At 36.7% G+C, this 21,879-nt stretch overlaps 2 protein-coding genes across 14 annotated transcripts in view; both read right to left on the bottom strand.

The window, feature by feature from the left end:
- MYZAP (myocardial zonula adherens protein) overlaps positions 1 to 13,998 on the bottom strand; it is a 59,376-nt gene extending 45,378 nt beyond the window's left edge. The window contains exons 1-7 of one of the 4 annotated variants that reach the window (XM_085515632.1): positions 13,861 to 13,998; positions 10,598 to 10,719; positions 9,907 to 10,055; positions 8,399 to 8,531; positions 6,019 to 6,061; positions 5,007 to 5,190; positions 4,394 to 4,543 (exon numbers count right to left, since the gene is read on the bottom strand). In XM_085515632.1, coding sequence (XP_085371758.1) covers positions 4,394 to 4,417 — 24 coding nt within the window. In that variant the 5' untranslated portion in view covers positions 4,418 to 4,543; positions 5,007 to 5,190; positions 6,019 to 6,061; ... (2 more) ...; positions 10,598 to 10,719; positions 13,861 to 13,998. Of the gene's footprint in view, positions 1 to 157; positions 287 to 1,213; positions 1,230 to 4,393; positions 4,544 to 5,006; positions 5,191 to 6,018; positions 6,062 to 8,398; positions 8,532 to 9,906; positions 10,056 to 10,597; positions 10,720 to 13,860 lie in introns of those variants that run through there. The other 3 variants (XM_015872433.3, XM_085515631.1, XM_015872435.2) reach the window with 3 other exon arrangements.
- The window catches only part of CGNL1 (cingulin like 1), a 47,801-nt gene continuing 38,507 nt past the window's right edge, over positions 12,586 to 21,879 (bottom strand). For 8 of the 10 annotated variants that reach the window (XM_085515595.1, XM_085515596.1, XM_085515597.1 and 5 more), the window contains 5 exons: positions 17,856 to 17,939; positions 16,859 to 16,983; positions 16,296 to 16,404; positions 15,307 to 15,470; positions 12,586 to 14,760 (listed from right to left, as the gene is read on the bottom strand). In XM_085515595.1, coding sequence (XP_085371721.1) covers positions 14,619 to 14,760; positions 15,307 to 15,470; positions 16,296 to 16,404; positions 16,859 to 16,983; positions 17,856 to 17,939 — 624 coding nt within the window. In that variant the 3' untranslated portion in view covers positions 12,586 to 14,618. The remainder of the gene's footprint in view (positions 14,761 to 15,306; positions 15,471 to 16,295; positions 16,405 to 16,858; positions 16,984 to 17,855; positions 17,940 to 21,879) is intronic. The other 2 variants (XM_015872417.3, XM_085515600.1) reach the window with 1 other exon arrangement.

Genomic DNA, 21,879 nt, shown 5'->3' with positions numbered 1-21,879 from the left:
AAGAAATGAAACAATGTCATAGAAACAACAGGCCTTTATATTAAAAGCCTGTGGTCACAAGATGAATAACAGAGCATATAATACATGGAACGGAAAATATGTGTCCTCTCATAAAACAACAAAGGCAGTACTGCAGGAATGGGCAGCCTGGCCTTACCTTAACAGATTTCCTCATCATGGCCATGTTAAAAGGCTGATTCTCTTCTCCATTATCAGACTACGAGCTGACAGAGTCCAGAGGAAGGGGTAAAGTCCTAGTAACATCTCATCAGCTGGAATATTAGCCCTGTGAGATTTGGGAATAATTGCTGAGTTACAGATTGTGCAAGAACTCACACAACTGGTCATTAAGGTTATAAAATCCCAGTTGGATTGTTAAAAAATGAAGTGTTATAATTAACTTCTAATAGCCTTCACTTTCCAGTGGGATTAAAATCCACTCTGTCTTTATCATCCCCAAGGCATGAAGCCCATTTATAGCAAAGACTGTCAAATGGACAGACACGTGTGAAATACTTCAGAACCAGATTTGGAAAGACCTATGGGCTTCATCACCTCTTTTTCTTCAAAATTGCTTATTTTTCCTGCTAGTATTTACATTTGTATTCCACAGACATGCATTTAGCTCAGCATCATGTAACTGACTCTCGAACAATCTTTTTTGGGCATTACTGCCAGCATGAAAATGTTGTCCTGTTAACAATCATAAAACATCTTGTTAAGGGATGAGCATCTGAAATTGAGTCTCCAAAGTCAGCAGCCATAGGTCACCTTATATGCAGTATACAAACCAACACATACTATTGTACAGTTCTTATCTAGAGCAATATTTTCCTCTTACACTGGCAAAGACACACTTAGCTACATTTGGAGCTAGTCTGGTTTACAGCTGGCTTTTTGAAGGGACATGACATGTACAACTATCTGAATACCCAGCTTGGTTTAGCTACAAGCATCAAATCACTTCTCAAACCTATTGACATAACTGTTTTCTGTCACTTAACACTCCCAGTATGCAGCTAATATATGATAACTACAGAAACTCAAAGCCTCCCCTGCTGATCTCACATAGACAATCTATATTTAGGAATGCCTGTATCAGGAGTTTAAAATGCAGAATAAATACTTTGTTTTGCAAAGCTCTCAATACTCTTTTTATGTGACTATTTCACTTCCAGCTTAATTAAACAAAAAAGGAAATTCCTGGAGTTACCTGAAGCAGCAGCTCAATTCCACCTTTGCTGGTAATGCAGAATCACAGACTATTATTGCAATAACATATTTTCTTTTAATGTTTTCAGCTTGTAATTGTTGTCTAACTTCCTACTTAAAGTCCTTCTTTGCACTGAGGGTCTCAGAATAGTTTTGAACTACTTCTAGATAGCTCAGTCAATAAATAATACGAGGCAATTTCCAGTATAATTTCCTTCAGAAGAGACAGAAAGAGCAAGACAGAATGGGTGAGTCATTCAGTCAAATCTGGGCAAGAACATAGAGTAACCACCAAGGTTAATCAGGTAATGATAACAGCAACAGGATTCTGCCATATACCTTCATGCACACATACGTATCTCGGTGTATTTCATACAGTTTGTGCACCTAGCTGCTAGTCAGAACAATGCAGATTAAGCAGCTAAGAACTGCAGTCTCAGAGTAAAATAAAAGTTAAAGCTAAGATTTTAAAGAAAGATGCAAAGCCCTAGAAGAACACATTCTCAGCTTTCTGGGGAAGGGGTTTTGACTGAGGACGTCTATAAGTATAGCCATGGACTTCATTTTATCAAAATAAACGCTTGTACTTTACTAAAATCAACTGTTACAACAGATATGAAAGGTATAAAGACAAACTGAGGAAAGTTTATCACGAATACATGGCTGCCTACGAATGGAAGAGAACAGTTCTGTCATTTTTCAATCACCAATTTTTAGGGCTCTAAATAGCATCATCCCACATTATGTTGAAGCACATAAGGCATCAGTCCAGTTCTGATTCAGCAAAAAAAATGCCACCCCTTGATTCACCTTTACCATTTCCTCCTTCATGTAAATCTCCTGTTCAGCTAGCACATGGTCACAGCCCACAGCAACGTGACTTGAGATAGATGTGCAACTCTAGGTCTGTCCTTCTCTCTTCGGCAGTAGGCTTTATTTTAGTCAGTCCATGCCACGCAAGACGGATGGTTCAACATAAATGTCATTTTAAAATAATGCAGCACAGGAGTAGCAGCATTGCTCATCAAGGGGTGTGACTTGGCCAGGTCATATAAGTGAACTGGTTAAGGTAGGTAGGAGAGCAGAGAACAGGCACACCCACCATTAGCACCACAGGTATATTGCTAGGTGCTTGCATTTAAAATTATGTTTCACTCCTGGGAGATAATACCAAAGGGAGATGCCCCTCTAACATGAGTTCCAGTCCTAAGAAGGAAATGGATGCCTGAGCCCCATCGGTAGTGCTTCCACCATGAGTTTGTAAAGAGATTTCAGACTTCTCTGCTGAGAAAGTCTTCAAGTTCTCCATATTAATTTCAGAATATTTATTTATTTATTTATTTTTAAATAAATTAAGAGTTAGCATTAACTGTGCCACAAATGATCAGCTGCTATCCTTTCTCACAGCTTCACCATGCTCAGGCCTTTTGTTGCACTTCTGGCCTACCCACATTACTTCTTCAAGTTTTTTTATTATACGTTAATAGAGCAAATCCCTACCTCTGGAAATCATCCAGCAAACTTCATGACCTTCCATATTGGCTGGACTGAATAACACAAGAAATTCTATCAGGTCTTCTTGAGTTGGTCTATACATTTATTTGGGTGGAATCTCATCATCATCAGTTACAGGCTTGTTTTCTGCATAGGTATTTCAGCATGGAAAACTAGTACTATAGGCCTGCTGTATTTATAAGCAAAATGCAGCTTCAGCAAGGAGTGTCCTTTGGTCTAACTCACAGATTCTTTTTTTTTAAAATACAACAACATATTTTAGTACAATTTAATCTTGCTGATTTTAGAACTGCAACAATGCAGTGCTAGCAGAGGTATGAGGGATATGGAGAGAAATGAATGCTTATGACAGACCAGTCTGGAACGCCTGTTATCCCCTACAAGAACAGAAAGGTGCAAATTATTACTAAAAGACAATTGCCCTACTTCTGGAATTTGCCTGATAATAACAAAGAATCAAATGGAGGTGCTCTGGATATTAATGTGGGTTAACGGAATTAAAATAGTACAAAGCAACTATCACATTGCTTTTCGTAATTAACCTGAAGATTCACTGCTGCTGCAGGTCACTGAACAAAGAAGTTGCTAGCACTGAAGGAAGAGACACATTATGTTTAAGCACAAAGGAACAGGTTTGGGTGAGCTAGTTATCATGAATTCTGCCACAGATATCAATCAGGTTTACCCACAAGGCTAGCAATGATTAGAGGGACTGATAGTAACCTCATTTGACACAAGGCATCATGGCTGGAAGGAAAGGAGGGGATTTGTCTTCCTACTGGGAATTGAGCTCTGCTGAAAACAGCATGTTAGACCACCACTCTGCCCTTGGAGATTTCAGTATCCTAACTTATAACAAATGACTAACATCAACCCAAGGCTCAGCCCTCCTGCCTCTGAAATCAATAGCAAAATTCCCAATAATTTCTACAGATGTTGGTCAGAGGTTATAATATATTAACACATTAATTGCATGCACTACATAGGAAACATCTCATGTCTGTTCACTCTCTAGCTTGATTTATTTTAGTAAATAATCTAGAGGGGTAGCAAACACTTCAGAAATCTTGATCAATCAGCTGTTTTATGACACATGCTGTGCTTTTGTTGAAATATTAGAATACAATATACATCAGAATAATCTGACTGCAGACAGGCTAAAAAGTTCTTAAGAAAGAATTTTGGTACATTTCCAACTTCCCATATTGCTAGAGTTATAGTATCTCTATGAATTTGGGGGTTCTGTGTTACTACGTTTGATATTCTAATGAATATATCTAAATAGAAAGATTCTATAGAATTATACACTGGAGATAAAACATATTTGAAACGTGTTCCAGAAACGTATGCCAACAAAGTACTTCTGCCTCTGTCCTTAAGCAGGCAATGTATTTTCCATACAACCCATCAAATACTCGGGAAAGTTTTCAGCCCCTTTTTAGACTGCTCTTTGTCTGACAGTACCAGAAATAGCTGCTGTACAGAGATTAGATTCCTTGGCTACCTTTAAGTTAGCATATTTAGGTACCAGCAACGACTTTGCCACAGCAACACAAAAGTTAAAATGCACAGACTTAGCCCATTATGTAGATATAATTTGGAATTCCAGTGTTTCTGTAGCCACATACAGTCCACATTGAGGGTGGAAGGCACTGGAACAGCTTACCTGGTGTTGCAGTTGATGCCCCATCCCTGGAGACCTTCAAGGCGACACTAGACAAGGTCCTGGACAACCTGATCTTACTGTGGTATCCCTGTTCATTGCAGGGGAGTTGAATTAGATGGCCCTCAGAGGTCCCTTCCAACTCTAAGAATTCTATGAATACAAATAGAAGAAATCCGCTAAAATAGAAATAGTGGTCTTGTAAGCCTATACAGCACAACAGATTCCTATGATATGGCTAATGTAGGCACCCAGTAAATAAAATTGCACTCAGTCCACCACAGTTCATCACTATCCCATGTGAATTCTGGAAAAGAGAAATAATTCTTAGGGTAGACTCTGGAATTATGACTGCTCAAAATTCACCAGTTTCCATGAAATGGAGAGATGCTAAGAACAAGTCATGTTGGATGAGAGGGAAAAAAAAAACAGGAGGCAAGAATTTCTGATAAAGATCACAAAACAATGTGTAAACAGTCCAGCCCTCTTAGAAATGTTCAAACACATGTGCTTATGCTTTTCTTACCCTGGTAACACTTTTCTTGGTTAGTGCCTAAAGATAGGTGGAAAGAGATTAGATCTAAAAGGATGCTGGAAATCATTGCCTTGAGAGTACCTTTAAGTGTTGAAGCAAAAGACAACTTGGTGTCTGAGAAGTTCTCTCTCTCATGTTATAGGCCAGCCACAGCTGCTACCTTGTTTTGCCCCCCAGACCATCACTTGCTCTTATGCAGATTATAACAGATGCCAAGACAATATCAGAGTTGTTGTCTACCTTGTTTATCACTGGCCAGGATTTCCTGTTTCAGAGAGAGGTAGAAGAACTCCATTAATTATCCTCCCACTCCCTCTAAATATCTCCCTGGATCCCCAGTCATTAACGACTGGCTTACTTCCTGAACAATAGGTTTATTTAAACTCTGCCGATAGATTTTCATGAATAATGAGTATTCTTAACAGTTATGAAACTTCTCTCTCATACTAAATTATCATAACCAGTGAGTTACAAACTCTAATCATGCTGTAAAAAAGTACAACCTTTGATCCTCCTTGCTCCATTCTGGTGATCATCTCCTCGTCATAGGATTACAAGGCAAGGGAAAGAGCAGATGCTGATCAGTGCTCTTTCTGTCCTTTACCACATAACATAAGCTTCAAAACGAGTTCGGTATTTCCAGTTCATCAAATTAATTCTCCCAGACCCAGGATCATCACCAGGTTTCTGTGCATCTGTTCTGGTCATGCAATATTATCTCTGAGTACTTCTTACAGCAGCAGCACTTTTATAAAGAAGGCATCACAGCTCACTGTTATACAGAGCAGTGCACATTAGTTACTTGATTCACTTCAATTTCTTAAATGCTATTTTGACTGCAGTTTTGTACTGAAAAGGATCTTTCTTAAGCAACAGATCACTTTTTGTACAGAATACTTCCCAGAATGGCAATCTGGCTTTATTCTGTGCCCTGTTTCACTACTGGAGAATTCATACACAAGGAGGATTAAATAATTTTGCCTGTTTTTCAAGAAGCCTGTGTACTGGAGCTCAACCTCAAGTTTACCAAACTTCAAGATATACTTTAGCTTCTCAAGTCCTCTCTTATGTTAGCTTATATATAAAATCTCACTTTTTAGATGGAGTATCACAATCAGCTCCACACCAGTTGATCCCTGGGAAAGCAAGCAAAAGACATACTATTAGACCATAATTAGCACAAGTCAGCAAGTCAGCAGAACGAGTGTAATACCTTAGCTGCAATGCCAGCCACAGCAGGAGTCCTGGCTGCTTAGCAATGTTAAGGGTTGAATTTTACCACTCTCATCATGCTGAAGGATGCCAACAAAATATGACAGCACAGCCTGCCACAGGGCAATTTATGACTGCCACAGGCAGCAGTCACCAGCTTTGCAGGTCCAATTGTGATTTGTTGCAACAAAGCCCTGCATTGTGGCAAATAACTATAGTCACAGCTTAGTACAGCCACATCTAGGTAAAGGGTGCTGCCGCCTGCTCTCTGCTGCCACCTGCGGGGCACGCTGCCGCACCTGCCCCAGCACTCAGCTTCCCACCCTCTGAGGTTTATGGTTCCTTCACTTTACCTCGGGGGTGAGAAACCTACCTGATGTACCTTGCAATCCTGATTGCAGTTCTCACGTTTAAAATTCTCAAAAGTCCCCCTTGGAAATAAAAATCCCTCTCAGCTTAGAACACTTGCATCAAAGCTTTCCCCATTTTGCAGTGTTTTATTTTTCTCAAGATCCAGAAATGCCTTCAGCACACGGTTTCAGAGGAGGTAGCAGTAAAGTTAATGGGAGCCAATCTGTCTTTTTCCCTCCATATTATTTCTAAATTTGTAAAAGTTATAAATGTAATGAGACAAACTGCGCTGATGAGATACAGTGCCAGAGTTAAACCAAGATGCTCTTATATCACTCCCCACACTGTTGCAGCATTCTCAAAGGGGCTGATTGATGCTCGGCAGCAGTAACAGCCAAGCACCAGTTGTATCAGCATGCTAGCACATCACTGCCTGTATGCTTTGGGGATGCACAACTGCAGTTTATGCAGCAGGTATCACCCATAGGTTCTCTTGGCTGGATGACATCCTTACAGTCTTGAAAAGCAAAGAATACAAGACTTGTACACAAGTTTGTGGAATTAATCTGATATTCTAAACTTGGCAGGTTTAAGAGATTGAAGTCTATTCAACTGCTCAGCTCAGCAAAGAGACCTACACTATCTGGGAGTTATTAATCGTGTTTGGTAGGCTTGACACTGTACCTAACAAATCTAAGCATACTCCTTGCCTCATTGGTGCTCACTTCCCGCCTGCCTCATCCTTTAGAGTCAATGGCTAATGTCATTCGTTTGATGGTATGTTGACATCTATAGAAGCTGTAGTTCATGTACAGGCTCCCAAGGCTTGTGTCATGAGCACCTGCCATCCTGGCAACAGCACTGTAAAGCTTTGCAGTAAAACTCCTCCAGATGAATAAGAGGCTTTGGAAGTGGCAGTTCCACCATTAGAAAAAGCTTATTATTATACTCAAATACAATGAATGATGGGTTCTTAAAGTCACTCCTGCTGTACATCAAGACACAGCCTGAACTACCAGCTTGCAGACATGGCCTGCTTCTTCACTTTACTTGCAGACAAATGCTAAGCCAGGCATGTACAACCACAGCCTGCTACACACAGCCTGGACCAGCCCCTTGGCACCAGCCCAACATCAGTGCACTATTAACCCCATTTGGGCTGAAACCAGGGCACGAGGCAGAACCAGCTGGAGTTACGGCAAATAAGTTTACAGGTGTTGATACATTGGCTAACCACAGCCATGTGAGCAGCAAGAATATGCAGCCCTACTTACTGTTCTGATAAAGGAATTTGAGAATAGGTTTCAAGATTGTGGAGAAAATCATCTTCTTTTTTTTTTTAATATATATTACAAGTTTTTTTGTTTGTTTGTTTGTTTGTTTTTAAATAGAACATATAGAGTTGCAATGAAAATTTAATCATGTCTTTCTACCTGACTTTCATAAGACCTCTCCTACCAGAGAGAAGTACCCCTCAGCTCAGTCACTCACTCATGTCATCATTTTTTGGCTCAGACTGCCCGTGTACATCCTGACAAATACACTGTCACAGCACTCACTGCTCAGATCGTGGGCTTCCATTGAGACTCTTAGCACCACTTAAGAAGTTCACAGTTGGGAGAGAGTTTGATCTGAATCATGAATGTGATCTTATCTTTAAAACAGCTGGATACCACAAAATGTGTACTGAAATGACAAGGCAGAGTGAGCTGTATTTAAAGTAAACTTTAAATACAGGAAGTTTCCTTGCTTTGTTGGCTGATGTTAGTTTTCACATAGTTTTATCAGATTTATTTTTTTCCTTCCCACATTTCATAACCATTTTGCCTGTAACACAGTAAACCATTTTATTATTGTTTGAAGAAAAACAAACTTTGAACTGACCCTAAAGCAAGGAAATCAAGACTTACGGCTGTACTGCTGCAGCAAAGGCACTCCAAAGAGTCTGCTGGTTTTTGCACAGCCAGCACAAGACCTTCTATCTCAGATGTGTGGCAGATAAGACAGCTCCACCGCGCTTGCAAAACAGTCCAGTACAGAAGCCTGCAGAGCAAAGGGTGAAACACAGCACAGCAAGCAGATATGCTGAAAAATCAGTTTCAGTGAAAAATAAGACTCTTGGCTTTATTTCCTAATATTTTTCTCTGGAATTCACTTCTCAGTGAAGTCTAGTGCTTGTGCTTCATTTTCTAGGCACGTTAACTGAGACATGGGGTCAAACAGTGAACCAGCAGCTCAAAAGGAGTAGAAGTCAGAATTCTTCTGGCTCTTAAGTGCTTCACTTTCAACTGCTGGTCACTCTGTCTTTTCTAGATGGTTCAGCTTCTTTTCCTTTTGATAAGACAATTTAAGATAAATTAAAATCAAGATAACTGTTGGGTCTTTTTACATCAAAAAAGTGCTTTTACACACACACACACAATATATCCAAGAAATCACCTCAACTCTGATGAAGGTGCTCTTCACTGGGAAGGACTTACAGTAACCAGTATGACAATAACCATCTAGTTTCTTACATCCACTTTAAGAAGATGGGATTGTATTTTCAAACAGGCACCCAATCAACTGATAAGGCACTTGCAGAGATGCATGCCAAGCCCTCTGCCTTCAGTGTGCATGTATGCTTTTGCTCTTGCATGTTCCAGTCACAAATACATCCAGAGAGTCCTTTTTCCTTAAAGTCCTTACCTCTCCCCCCCCCCAAAGAAAGGCTGAGAACAGTTAACTCTAGAAAAGTGATCTTTCACTTAACAGCTCAGCTCTCATATGCAGTGGAACTGATTTTCAGAAAAAAGCAACATTCAACTCTGATAAAAGACAGTTTTGCAGGGCTGAAACAGTTTCCTCTCTCTTTCCACTTCCAAGGGCAGCAACATATTCTTTATCTTGCCCAGGAAAACACAGCAGTAATCATGTCTTCAACCAAAAGCCAAAGTAAAGAGAAACAAATGAATCACACACACTATTTTTTTCTGGAAAATGGATAAGATACAAAGAGAGGCATACAAACTGAGTAATACTGGCAGGCATCTTGAGTACTTCAAGGTTTGAACAAGCTAAAGATTTCTGCAAAACAAAACTAGCCACTCTGCACAGCCATATGCATTTAGGTATCTGTGTGCTTATAATGGCTTAGGTGATTTACAGTATTGGGCTACTTAAGAGGGATGGCTGAACAGTCAAAATTCAACAGATCAGAAGTAGATCCTGCAATGATTTTCCTTACTGTCTATATTTTATCCCTTGTTTCACATTATACTGTTGGTATATTTCATCCTAACCAGAACGCGTGTTAACACAAAGTAACTTCTTGACACTAATGAATGTAGTTTTCAAATATATAAATCATTGCTCAAAAAGTTTAATCTGTAGAAGAAACAGTGATAAACAGAAAGCACAGAAAAAAAACTCAAGTTACCTGTAATGAGTCCCTTCTCTGTGCTCACACAGAAGTGTTCTTACAGTTTCCCCACTCGCAACTTGAGAGCTAAAACTTTCATCGTCCACCTGTGCTCAGAATTTAACTCAATTTTTTTTCTTGTCTGTTTTTCTGCTAATGGCATGAATCTGAACGAAACAGCAAATTGTTATGAGCAGAAAAAATATTGGATGTTTCCTCTTACACAAAGCATACAGTCTCTACTGACCTCACAGGAGGTTCACTGGTACTAACTTGCTAACTTGAAAAGAGTTGTCACACTCCTATGGAGGTAGGTAAGTCCAATTTACTACTACCCTTGACATTTTCTGTAGAAGTTTACTCCCTCTATTCTCTTAAGTGCTTCTCTCCTGAAGATGTTACAAAGAAAAACCCATATATTATTAAAAACATGTTTATTCATTTCTATACCATCTCCTTGATAACCCAAGTTCATAGGAATAAGCTGAAATAATCAAATTTCCCCCAGTATAACACAGTGGGGTCAACAGGTTAAGAATATAACCTAATCAGCCCCTTATGCAAACAAGAACAAATTACATGTATTATAAACTCTGACAATTTTTATGGAATGTTGCTCTTTCAGCAAAATTTTTTGAATGTTTTGCAGCGTTACTTGAGAACTGCAGTTGGTAGAAATTAAGCAGCTGAAACGTGTAGATTCACTCACAGGGTCAGAAGCTCCAATAAGTATCAACATTTAATTTCTGAAATATGCTGTGTGATGCAGAAAAGACCAAAAAGCTGGAACTATTGCACTGTGTAGCTCACTCAGCAAAGTATACAGCTGGGCTGTAAAAATGAAGAATGCACAAGAAATAGTTTAGGAAATCAGTTATAAATAAGAACAGATTATTTAACTCATTAACTAGGCAAAAAAAAAAAAAAAAAAAAAAAAAAGTTGAAACAGAAAAGTATAAATCAGAGAAAATGGCAGGTTAATCACAAAGTCTCATCACCAAAAGCCTACACTTAGGGGGGGGGGGACAAAAATCTGCCTGATGACTAAACAATAAAAGAAAAAGTGTTGATGTAAGAAAGTATTTGTATAGCATTTTGTACAGCATCTTCCTTATATCAAGTGAGGTCATAGGGAAGCACGTACAGGAGACTGCAAGAAGACAATTATTTTTCTTTGCAAGCAAAAGAGAGAGGATCTCCGAAAAATCTTAAGGTTTGAAAAACCTTGATGGTTTTATGAAAACAATGCCTTCCAAAGTAGTGGCATCAAAACCATGAAGAATATCCTTGATTTATTATTTGGATAGAAAGTGACAAGTTTGTGAAGGACATAAGGATTTTGTTCATTTGTTTGGTTTTACATTTACATTTCACACTGTATAGAAATTGCCACTGAAAAATCCCGGAGCATTTGTTAAATGTTATTAATATTAACATCAAAACACTCTTGCACAAGCTGACTTGTATTCTCCCGTCTACAAAAGTAGGTCTAGAAAAGCAGGTTCTCAGAATGCAACACAAATATTTAGGCAGAGCAGAATTTCAGTGGGAGGAAATATTTTTACACAAGTTTTCTGTCACAACAACCAAGTGGTCAAAATCTCAGTAAGGTACTAATGGCCATTAATTCCAGAGAAGATACAATGTTCAAAGATATTTAAGGAGAATCCACTGTACCAGAAGCCACATAATGCTTTGTATCAAAAGCGACTGGGCTTTGGAATGTCTATTTATAAGAATTTATGGTATCAAAGAAAATGGAAGGTCACTACAGATGTTTCTGTAATGCACCCAAAACTCAGATGCTTGTTAAAACTGAGCCTGATTGTTCCTAACCCACACTTCTTCACATATTCTCCTACTGCCTGCTTTTACAGTCCAAAAGCATTGCTTTCCACAAAATACAGAGGTACATTTAAAAATTATATGCAAATATCAGTCAAAGCGTTCCAGCCTAACTTTGATTTAAGATGAGTTTTGATCAAAAAGTGCCATGAGATGAACTAAACTTCCTTAAACTAAGACTTCCCTAAATTAGTATCAGTGCTTTCTGTAGCAAACAAAATCTAGATGCTATCATCACAGATAAAGTATTTATCATTCACAAAATGTATGTCAGTGAATGGATAACAGCAGTTGCATTTTACTAATAATCTGACAAATAAAGAAGAGTTATTTTAAAAACTTAAGTGTCAAAGCTTAACTTCCAAAATATAATCCACAACACAGTAACTTTCTTGAAAAAGACGTTGCCAAAATTACCAATGTGATCCAATTCTGAGAGCATAATCATGACAGATTGTTTTGTGAATGAGTTGAAATGTATCTAGTATCATTTCAGTATCTAGTCACATTATTTGAGAATTCACAACAGAAAATCCCATTTCCAAGTCTAAACAAGAAAAAACACTTAAGGATAGTTATGATGATGATATGGCCAGGAGGGGCAAGGCCTAAGAGGCTTCAACAATGCATCACTCTTCTGATTTATTCTAAGTTAAAAACAGCAGTCTTCTAGATAAGACATCTGCCTACCAAGTTACAAAGAGCTCTCCAAAGAGAAGAACATATAGCAAACCCTTCTACAGCATGATTATTTCCCAGATAATTATATTCTGGTTCCATTTTAAACATATGCATATTCCATAAGAAGTTCAATTCTCACATCAATTTAAATGCACCATACAAACAGAACTGTAAGATTTAAATGTTTATTTTTAACATTTACAGTTTAGTGTAATTGGAGGTAGCTGCAACATTAAGTGATTTTCTTCCAGTGGTTTGAAATAATGATTCACATACATCATGACAGAGTGCAGGAACAGAATTGAAACTGGAATCAGTTATTTAAAGTTAAGCCTATAAGAACACATAAATGAAACAAAAACTAAGTCACAACAGGTAAGATGATTGTCAGTAAAGCATAGTGCGGATCTTCCTAGAGCGTGGGCTGTTTCTGTGTTGACAAAACAGTAAAACCGGTGATGCAAAAAAATTATACAATGTAAACCCAAAACTAAATGAAAAGATGCACAAGATTCAGGCACAGAATATTACAACTATGCGGTTCATCCCATGTATCTCAAACCATCAAAATCAAGTTGATGGGAATTATATGGCAACAGAGTGCTGCGTGTTCTAACGTATTACGATGTGCTGTGTGTGAGCATATTTGTGATCTACAAGGCAGGAGTTTCATTTCATATAACCATGAAAATGGATACTCCATTGTCAGGACTTTGCCTTAATCAAGCCTGTCAGCCTCTGGCATCATGTGAGCAACAGAAGCTCCCAACAACTCCAGGTCGAAGTATTTTTACAGTAACGTGGTGTTTGGTCCATTCAATGAATGTGTACTCAGCTATGGGTAATGGGGATGAATACTAATAATCACAGAGGAGTTAGCTATGGTTTATTAACAAAATTATATAGTAGCGCCTTTCCTTAAAATTCTAGATTTGCAAAAGTGATAAACTGGCCTGTGTAATCTAAACAACAAAAATATTTTTAGGATTAAAATGGAAAATGCTTTAAAAATAGAATTTGCAATGCCTTTTTTTTTCTTTTATTTCCCACAAGGTTTGTTTAACATATGAAGTTCTCAAAATGCAGATACCCCTATAATCTGAAATGCTAATATATGCATATACAGCCATACATTGCAACATATCCCAAACAGATGCTTAAGAACAAGTTAGAATAATTAGATTGCATGCTTTTGCTTCAAGGGTGCAATGTTCTGCCAGGTGCGTAACTTTCTGGGATCAAATAATGTACGCATTTAAGCATGCACTTAATCCATAAATCATAATCAATTTTACTGGAAGAAGTGGGACTCCTTAGAGACTTTAAGAAAAGCCTGTCCTAGTGCCCTCAAATGAGTATGCTTACAGTGCTGCATCCCTGGCAGTTTGGAGTCCACTTCAGGAAATGAAGATGTTAAGTAATCTCCGATTTCATTATCATCCTTACCTTCTACAAAGATAAAGCTTCCCAAGCAAAATTTGCAAGAAAGCTGTCGGCAAGCCTCACTCATCATGCAGATGTGATGGTCCCTTTAAAGTCAACAGGCAGAATTTACATTTCATCTTAAACAACATGTAATAAAACTTGGAACTGTTTTCAAAATTGGAATGTACTTTCTGGCTCAGGAATTGTGAATCTGTTCTGTAATGCAAAAAAAGTGTATTTTATTTTAGTTAAAACCCAAATATAATATTCAATATAAATTTAGATATTCTACACATGAAACTGATTTATATAATATTTTAAACTTTACAAAATAGTACTAAAGTAGTCAATAAAAGACCAGATTTAAAATATTTACAATCTATATATCATTCTTCCGTACTTACAATTATTAAATAATTGTCTGCTTTCCTTAATTTTAGTGAAAAGCTTTTAATAACTACAAACTGAACTTGAACTACTTCCAAATGGCTCTTTACTTAAAACAGAATTTTAACAAAATCACAATTCTAAGGCAAAACATTATCCCTGTGTTTTCAGTAGCAGTTACACATAACCATGTTTTATTGCTCTTTTACAACACAGTTCTCTTTTCTATAATAAACAGAAGATATCTAAATTAAAAAAATGGCACAGTATGGATGGAAACATCAAATTCTCAGATCTTACATCCCTTTATGGCATTTGGCTCCTAAGATAACCATTTTTTTTATAATTTAAGTTACTATTCCAGTACTTTCACAGAAACACAGAGTCAATACTTATATTATTGTGTCATTATCTTTTGGAAAATTATTTCCTGAAGGTGCTTCACAGAGACTATCACCATCCGTGCTGAGCTCATCATCGTCGTCATCATCATCAAAATCAGTCAGCACTTTACTTGGTGACTTCTTCCGTCTACTGAAACAGAAATACACACAGTTGTATGATTAAAACTACACAATAATATACAGAATACCTTTGCTAAGCTTGTTACAAAAATAGCATTTGCATTCTTTAAGAATGTCAGAGATATCCATACTCTTACACTGGAAGTTTATCATAGACTACAGCTTACATAAAAGAAACATGCAAGACCTTGACACTGAGATATCCAGTGGCGTCATAGGAAAACTAAATGCAGGATAACTGTTGCTCTCAGTCATAAGATAGAAAATTTCATCACTACAAATGATGAGTGCCAAGTTCTACTACTCCTTCCCATTTTTCATCCCTGCTTCAGTGATTATTCACTAGACAAAAAATAGACTTGGGCACCTAGTGCACTCTGAAAGAAGGTCAAGAAAATCTGCAGAGGAAGGAAACAAAGCTCTGCCTCTCAAAATCTGTCTGCTTATGACAAAACTTCAGGTTTATTACAGAAAGCTTCCAACTGAGGGACTAAAGGAGCAATTAACACTGAGTGGCAAGTGACACATAATTGTAAGGTCTGACACGTTATCGTACCTTAATTCCTTTTTTGCGGCATTAAGCTGTCCTTGCAATTGTTCATTCATGTCTAGTTGCTCTTCTAGGTCTCTCTGCAGTTTCTTTTTAGCACTTTCCAGTCTGTCTATTTCTTCCTCAGCTTCTTCAACTTGACGCTTCATTGCTTTCAAACGCAAACTCAACTGAAATATTTACATGTCAGCTGATTAGAGGACTATTTTAATAAAGGAATTTTACTCTTCCAGCATCTATGAGAGGAAGAATAAAGACACAACTTTGCCAGCATAATGACACTGTAATACTATGCTTCACAAATATTCAAAAGCTAGCATTAAATTTTGAGAAAAGAGATGGAAGATAATTTTTTAAGGGAAAAAAAACAACCACCAATATAGCTTTGATAGAGTACAACAGCATGATTGCTAAGCAACTTTACCTGACAGATACTATAAAATACATTTTGTTTTGTTTAACCAAAGAGAATTTATTTCCATGATAGATGTCTGAATTTTTAAACTCACTGTTCACTCTTTAGGCAGAATATTAAGTAATTGACCCACATACTGAAATAAAGCATGTTTTAAGCAAGGAATCAACAAAGACCACAGAAATGGCAGAACACATTGCTGTGAGAAGATTAATATATGTTTAACACTTGATTTAACAATAAGTAGCTTCCTCAAATAGAATTTTATGGTTACAATATAGAATATGCTATTTTTGGTGCATTATATCATGTTTAGATCATATACTGACTGCTATTTGCTTTATGTTGTAATCATAGCATTGATGCTATGAGTGCTTCATTTTCATAAGCTTGGAAACCAATAATAATTTACTATCAAACAAAAGAACATGATGACAATGGGAACTGCAAACCTCATGAAACTTCATGAAGAACTGAGTGATCGGTACCTATTCACATTCCTCTGAAATGTTCTGTACATGAGATGATTCATGCAAATATTTGGTATTAATACTACTAGTATAACAGTTTTTTCCTCTACCTGATCCTTCTGGTCAGTCAATGAGAGATGTTCATCATCTACCTGCAACATTAACTCCTTCACTTTTCTCTCAAGTCTGCGGTTACTTAACTGGAAATTAGCCCTATCCCTGGAAAAACAAACATAAGACAAATCCATAAGAAAGGGAACTATAGTACTTCAAATCCTACTAATTCCTTAGCAGTATTTTAAAGTTAAATAAATACCAGCAACTGCTTTGATTTATTGATCCCAAGAAACTATTTACATAACATTTCCTTCAAGTTTAAACAATGATGCAAACATGAAAATTGCCATTTTCAACTACAGCTAGTTTTTCTATGCCTGTTACTGATATTAGGCATTGCTAAAATAACGTGGTATGTAACCATGCTAGCACTGAGCTTGATTTTAAGCATAAGGCAATTTCCTATATGATTTTGTTCAAAATTAAAGTTGCAACACTTACAAATAACAGTACACACTTCAATAAGTGCTTGTTAAAAAAAAAAAATTAAAAAACCAAGTTGTTACATTAGATGTTAAATATAAGCAAGAGGACATATATAAACATGTAGTTTTACCTCTCTTCATTTTCAAGTCGTTCTTCTAGCTCTGTGATCCTTGCCTCCATTTGAGCAACAAGTCCTTCTTTACTGGATCGGTAAGAACCTTCCAGGTGAAGAATTCGGCTCCTTAAGTCTTTGTTCTATATTTGGACACACATCATTACTATATATATGCTCATACAAATACAACCTTAAAACAATATACGTTTAATACATTAGATTTACCACTAGGTGGCATTCTTTCTTCTCACAAATTAATAAATCAAAAGGGCATCAACTTTCACAGAATTAAAGCCACCAAATTTGGTGTCTGGTATAAACATACACTCTAAATTCACATTATGGTCTGTTTTCTGTTCTTGGGACTGTCTGTAAGACTATTATTTACTAGGATATCTTTCCTCTCTATTTCAGCTGGGGGCTATAAGGATCTTCCTTCCAAAGACTGCTGAGCTGCAGAATAAACATACTGATATAAGCTAGAAAATAATTGTAATATACTTTCCATCACAGCCATTGAGACATATGAACTGTATTCCCTCCCAGACAGAGTAAAAGTTTCCTGTCAAATCTGTATCTTTTAAGATGTTTCTTTTTCACTTGTTCACTCTTATCTTTAAAAATATCTTTAAAAAGATACCTTTAAGAGTATCTTTAAACATACTCAAAGGTGTAATTGCTTAAAACATTGCTCAAGATCAACAATGTTCCTTTAGTACTGTCAAAGATTTTGAAGAACAGCTCCTGTAAAAGCAGGCAAATGATTTACACAATTATAATATAATCATTATATCATATTAAAAGATAACAGTATTTTCTTCTGAGTATCAGTATTAAAATGCTCATAGTTTATAATCTGTTCTTAGTAAAACAAACGTCCAGTCGTAAATTCTGGTGGGATAGAGCTAGCTACTGAATACTGAATTCCCTAAAGACTTATTAGAATTTCCTAATGAAAGCAGTCGCCTGGCCTATTATCTCATTAATATGATGGTATGTTAGCTGCAATTACCTGTCTTTCCAAAGAAATCTTGTCACATTCCAAATCTTGCTTCATAGCTCTTTCCTGAAGTAGCTCTGTTCTCATTTGTTCAATCTATTGAAGAAAAAAAGGACAGGAATTTTAATAACATATTTGATTTATATGCCTGTATGATATTGTGCGCATACATACGTATGTATACGTGTGTATATATATATATACACACACATGTGCATAAATAAAGTACTCATTTCTACAAAATGAGAAAAACTTGCTCTTAGAACTCAAGACATGCATAACTTCAGATGAAGTTCACAGTTGCAATCTTGTACTAAGTTTTCTCTTTTGTGATATATACATGTATTTATTCTGTAGCAGGGCAATAAACTCTTAGAATGTTACATTAGATATGTCACGTGGTAAACAGCTGAATTCCAGAGTGTCACATCAGTCTTCAAACACCTTCTATCATTGTTTTCTTCATACCTAACTCTTACAAGATGAACTGGCACCTTACCTTTAGGCTGCTGAATAGTCTACTTTAAAGTTTGACCTTACTAAAGCACATAAAAATGGCATCTGTAGAAAAACTCTACAGATTGCTGCACTTATCTATGCGAGTGAAAAAAAATAAAAACTCTTTTTCAGCATGTCTTGGTGTATGGATATCAACATCTTTCCCTCCACAAAAATGGTCAATTTTATATCTTGCATGTAGCAGGAGGGCAGAGACTTCTGGATCTGGGTGTTAATTTTGTTTGTTTTAAAAAGGACTTCTGAAAACTTTCTGTTAAAATTTCAGTTGCATATTCAATAACCACAAGGAAAATGTATTCTCCGTACGTAAAATGGTGAAAAACTAACAGTTCCATATAGAATCAACATAAGAACACATTTGCTTTATCTTATTACTTGACTGAAAGAAACATTCTAATGATCAGAGAGAAACTCTGAACTGCCCTACAGCTTTTATTGAAGCTTCTAGGCTAAAGCCTGCAATACTGAAATATATTTCTTCTCACTCGTTCAGGCTGAGACTGCCTTCAAATCTTTACAAATTTCTTTGTGGGCACTGTCAATGCTACCAAAGTGTTCGTGCTATTCCCTATGCAATGTTTGCCATGTAAGTATCACCTGGGAAATGCAGAGATTAGCGTCAATTACAAAAAGACTAAAAAAATCTCAGTGGCCATAGCTTTCTATCCTGATTTACAACAGCTACATATTAACCGGCAGAAACACACTATCAGTTCTACAGCTCTAAGTTTCAGTTGTATTCCGCTAAAGGTCTGTCAAATCTATTTTGAATTCTTGTGCTAAAAGAAAAAACAAAGCCAAAGCAACACTGAAAACGTGAAGGTTAAACAAACAGAGTACACAAAACATTAAACTAAGCCATTTTTTAAAAACACTAATATTAAAAGCTGTATTTTCAGTTAATCACATTGATTAACAAAGTGTTTTCACAGCAATACATGAATACAAACAGTGATGGTAATGCATGCAGTTGCATATGTTATGTCACAGAATCTTTCTAGAACAGTAGGATGAATTCCTGAAAACTAAGGTCATACCAGTTACTGGACCACAAATGTTAGCACATGGCTGTGCTCTGCTAACAGCTGGGTAATTTCCTTGAAGCTTTCCTTGCTGTATAGAAGCTTTCAAACACTGACTTATTTTTTTCTTTAAATACACTAATTAAAATTCACTGAAGTTATTTAATGAGAGATTACTTAAATCTTTTCTCTCCTGTGCTGCATGTAAATATCTTTAAGGTGGCAACTACCAGACCAAGTAACTTTCAGATAACAAAAGCTCACTTAGTTTAAAGAAGGATTTCAAAAAGAGCCTCAACCTTTATGACCTGTGTAAATACAATCCAGCTTTTCACATCTGGGAGAGACTGAGTACAAACACGTTCTGAAAGATTTAATGAGTATGTGCAGCTGTCTTTTACACTAGTGATTCTATTTTTTGTATATGTACACATTTATTAGACCTTTTATCCATGCATAGGTATATACATGTATACCTGTGATATACATGCACATATGTAGGTGTGTATGCAGGCATGTGCATATACATATTTTTATATGTGTATATTTTATATACATAAACATTTTAGCATGTATACATGTGTGTATATATATATATATACACAAAATAAACTGAGTGTATAGAGTTCTCAAATATATAGAAGATGTTTAGTCAAAAAAGAAGCTATAAAAGCAAGCAAAACCCTTTATTTTTCATAACAGAAAAGCATCCTTTGTTTCCACATTTTCATTTGTTTGCCTTTTCTATGCCTTGTATCAGCTAAAAAGCAGGATAGCTAGCTACCCATTTGGAATACTATATTAAAGGGAAGCGGATGACCAACAAATAAATAAATAAATAAAAATCAACCAGAAGCAAGTCTGAGTATACAATACAGTGTTGGTACATATTTCTTTTTTTTTTTTTTTTTAAATAGTAAGCCAGCAAAACCAGAAAGTATTATAGTACTCATTTGTGCAGCTACCAGTAAGTTTGTTTTTAAACCAGGCTTATAACACAGGCATAGATTCCAGGATTAAGGGCTTCCTACTTTAACAACAGCATGACCTCAGATTATTATGGGTCCTTCAGATTCTGTTTCGCTCCCTCACTCACTGAGTCTGTAGAATATCAGCAGAAGACTAAACCACAATCACACAATCTCAGTAACTTGAGTCCCAAGCAGTAGTACTGGAGCCTCGGTGTTTTGAGGATGCGTGGATTGGAAGCCAAACTCTAGCACGCTTATTTAAAATTATGATGTGGTTTAACCCAGCATGTGGCTAAGCACCACACAGCCTTCACTCATTCCTCCCACCTTCCCAGTGTGATAGGGAGAGGAAAAAAAAACAAAAAACAGTAGAAGTTGCAGGTTGAGATTAAACTATTTACTAAGATAGAGAAAAGGAAAAGGATAATAATTATGACAAATGCATACATATAAATGTATGCAACAATTGACAAACATGCAATTGCTCACCAACCCCCTGCCCCCAAAAGAATGTCCAGCTGGCCCCCTAAGCAGTGTAAGAGAAAAAGACAAGCACCCATCCCCTTCAAAACTCCTTCCACATGATACCATATAGCATGGCATATCGTTTTGGCCAGTTTAAGACAGCTATCCTAACTCTGTTCCCTCACAGCTCCTTGGGCCCTTTGTTGAGAACAGCCTCAGCTCTAAACAACACTGCTTAGCAGCAACTATAAACATTCATATGTTATCAACATTGTTTTTCTCCTAGAACCAAAACATAGCATCATACCAGACACTCTAAAGGAAACAATTTAATCCCAGCTGAAACTAAGACAAACGATTATTTTCTATTCTCCCTCTGAAATTAAAGCTATTCTAAAGAATGTCAGCAAATCTTTTTTATAAAGAAATTAGAGTAGAAAATCATGGACTGTAGACCTCAGAGTAAACTGGGAGACAGAGTAAACTGTCTCCCAGACTTCCAGGAAATTATTAATGAGATTTGATGCTTAATATAATACTATAGTAGTAGACAAGCTCTAATGAATCATACACCAGTTTCATATTTTTCAGAATGTAAAACTAAGGCAGAGAAAATTTTTCTAGACCTTGACCTCAATGCAGCCACAATAACAAATTCGTTTCTGTGAACTTCACAAAAACTTGCATACTACTGACTACTGGACCTGCAGATGCTCTGGTTACTTTTTCAGTCATCAGGCAGTACTCTCTGTTTTTCTGATTTATTACAGATCTTTGTTACAGGACCTATAATTTCACATTATATCATTCATAAATCTTGAACATTATTATTAAGGTCTTTCTCCAGAGTAATGAACTTCTAACTCTTCTTAAATTAGAATAAAATCACATTGAGCAGGTGATATCCTGCTCAATGGCTTCATTTCTGTCAGCTCATTCCACCTCCCCCCACCTGTATATTCAATGACCTTAATAAACACATGGGCAAAATATTCATTAATCTTGGGAGTGTATCTCGATTACTTTTGATATCAATCAATACAATTGCCTCAACTGTTT

Source organism: Coturnix japonica, chromosome 14, assembly GCF_054131305.1.
Source record: "Coturnix japonica strain WE chromosome 14, WE-NBRP24, whole genome shotgun sequence".
Lineage (NCBI taxonomy): Eukaryota > Metazoa > Chordata > Aves > Galliformes > Phasianidae > Coturnix > Coturnix japonica.
Note: the sequence above shows the minus strand (reverse complement) of the source record. Positions and strands in the feature narration are given on the sequence as shown.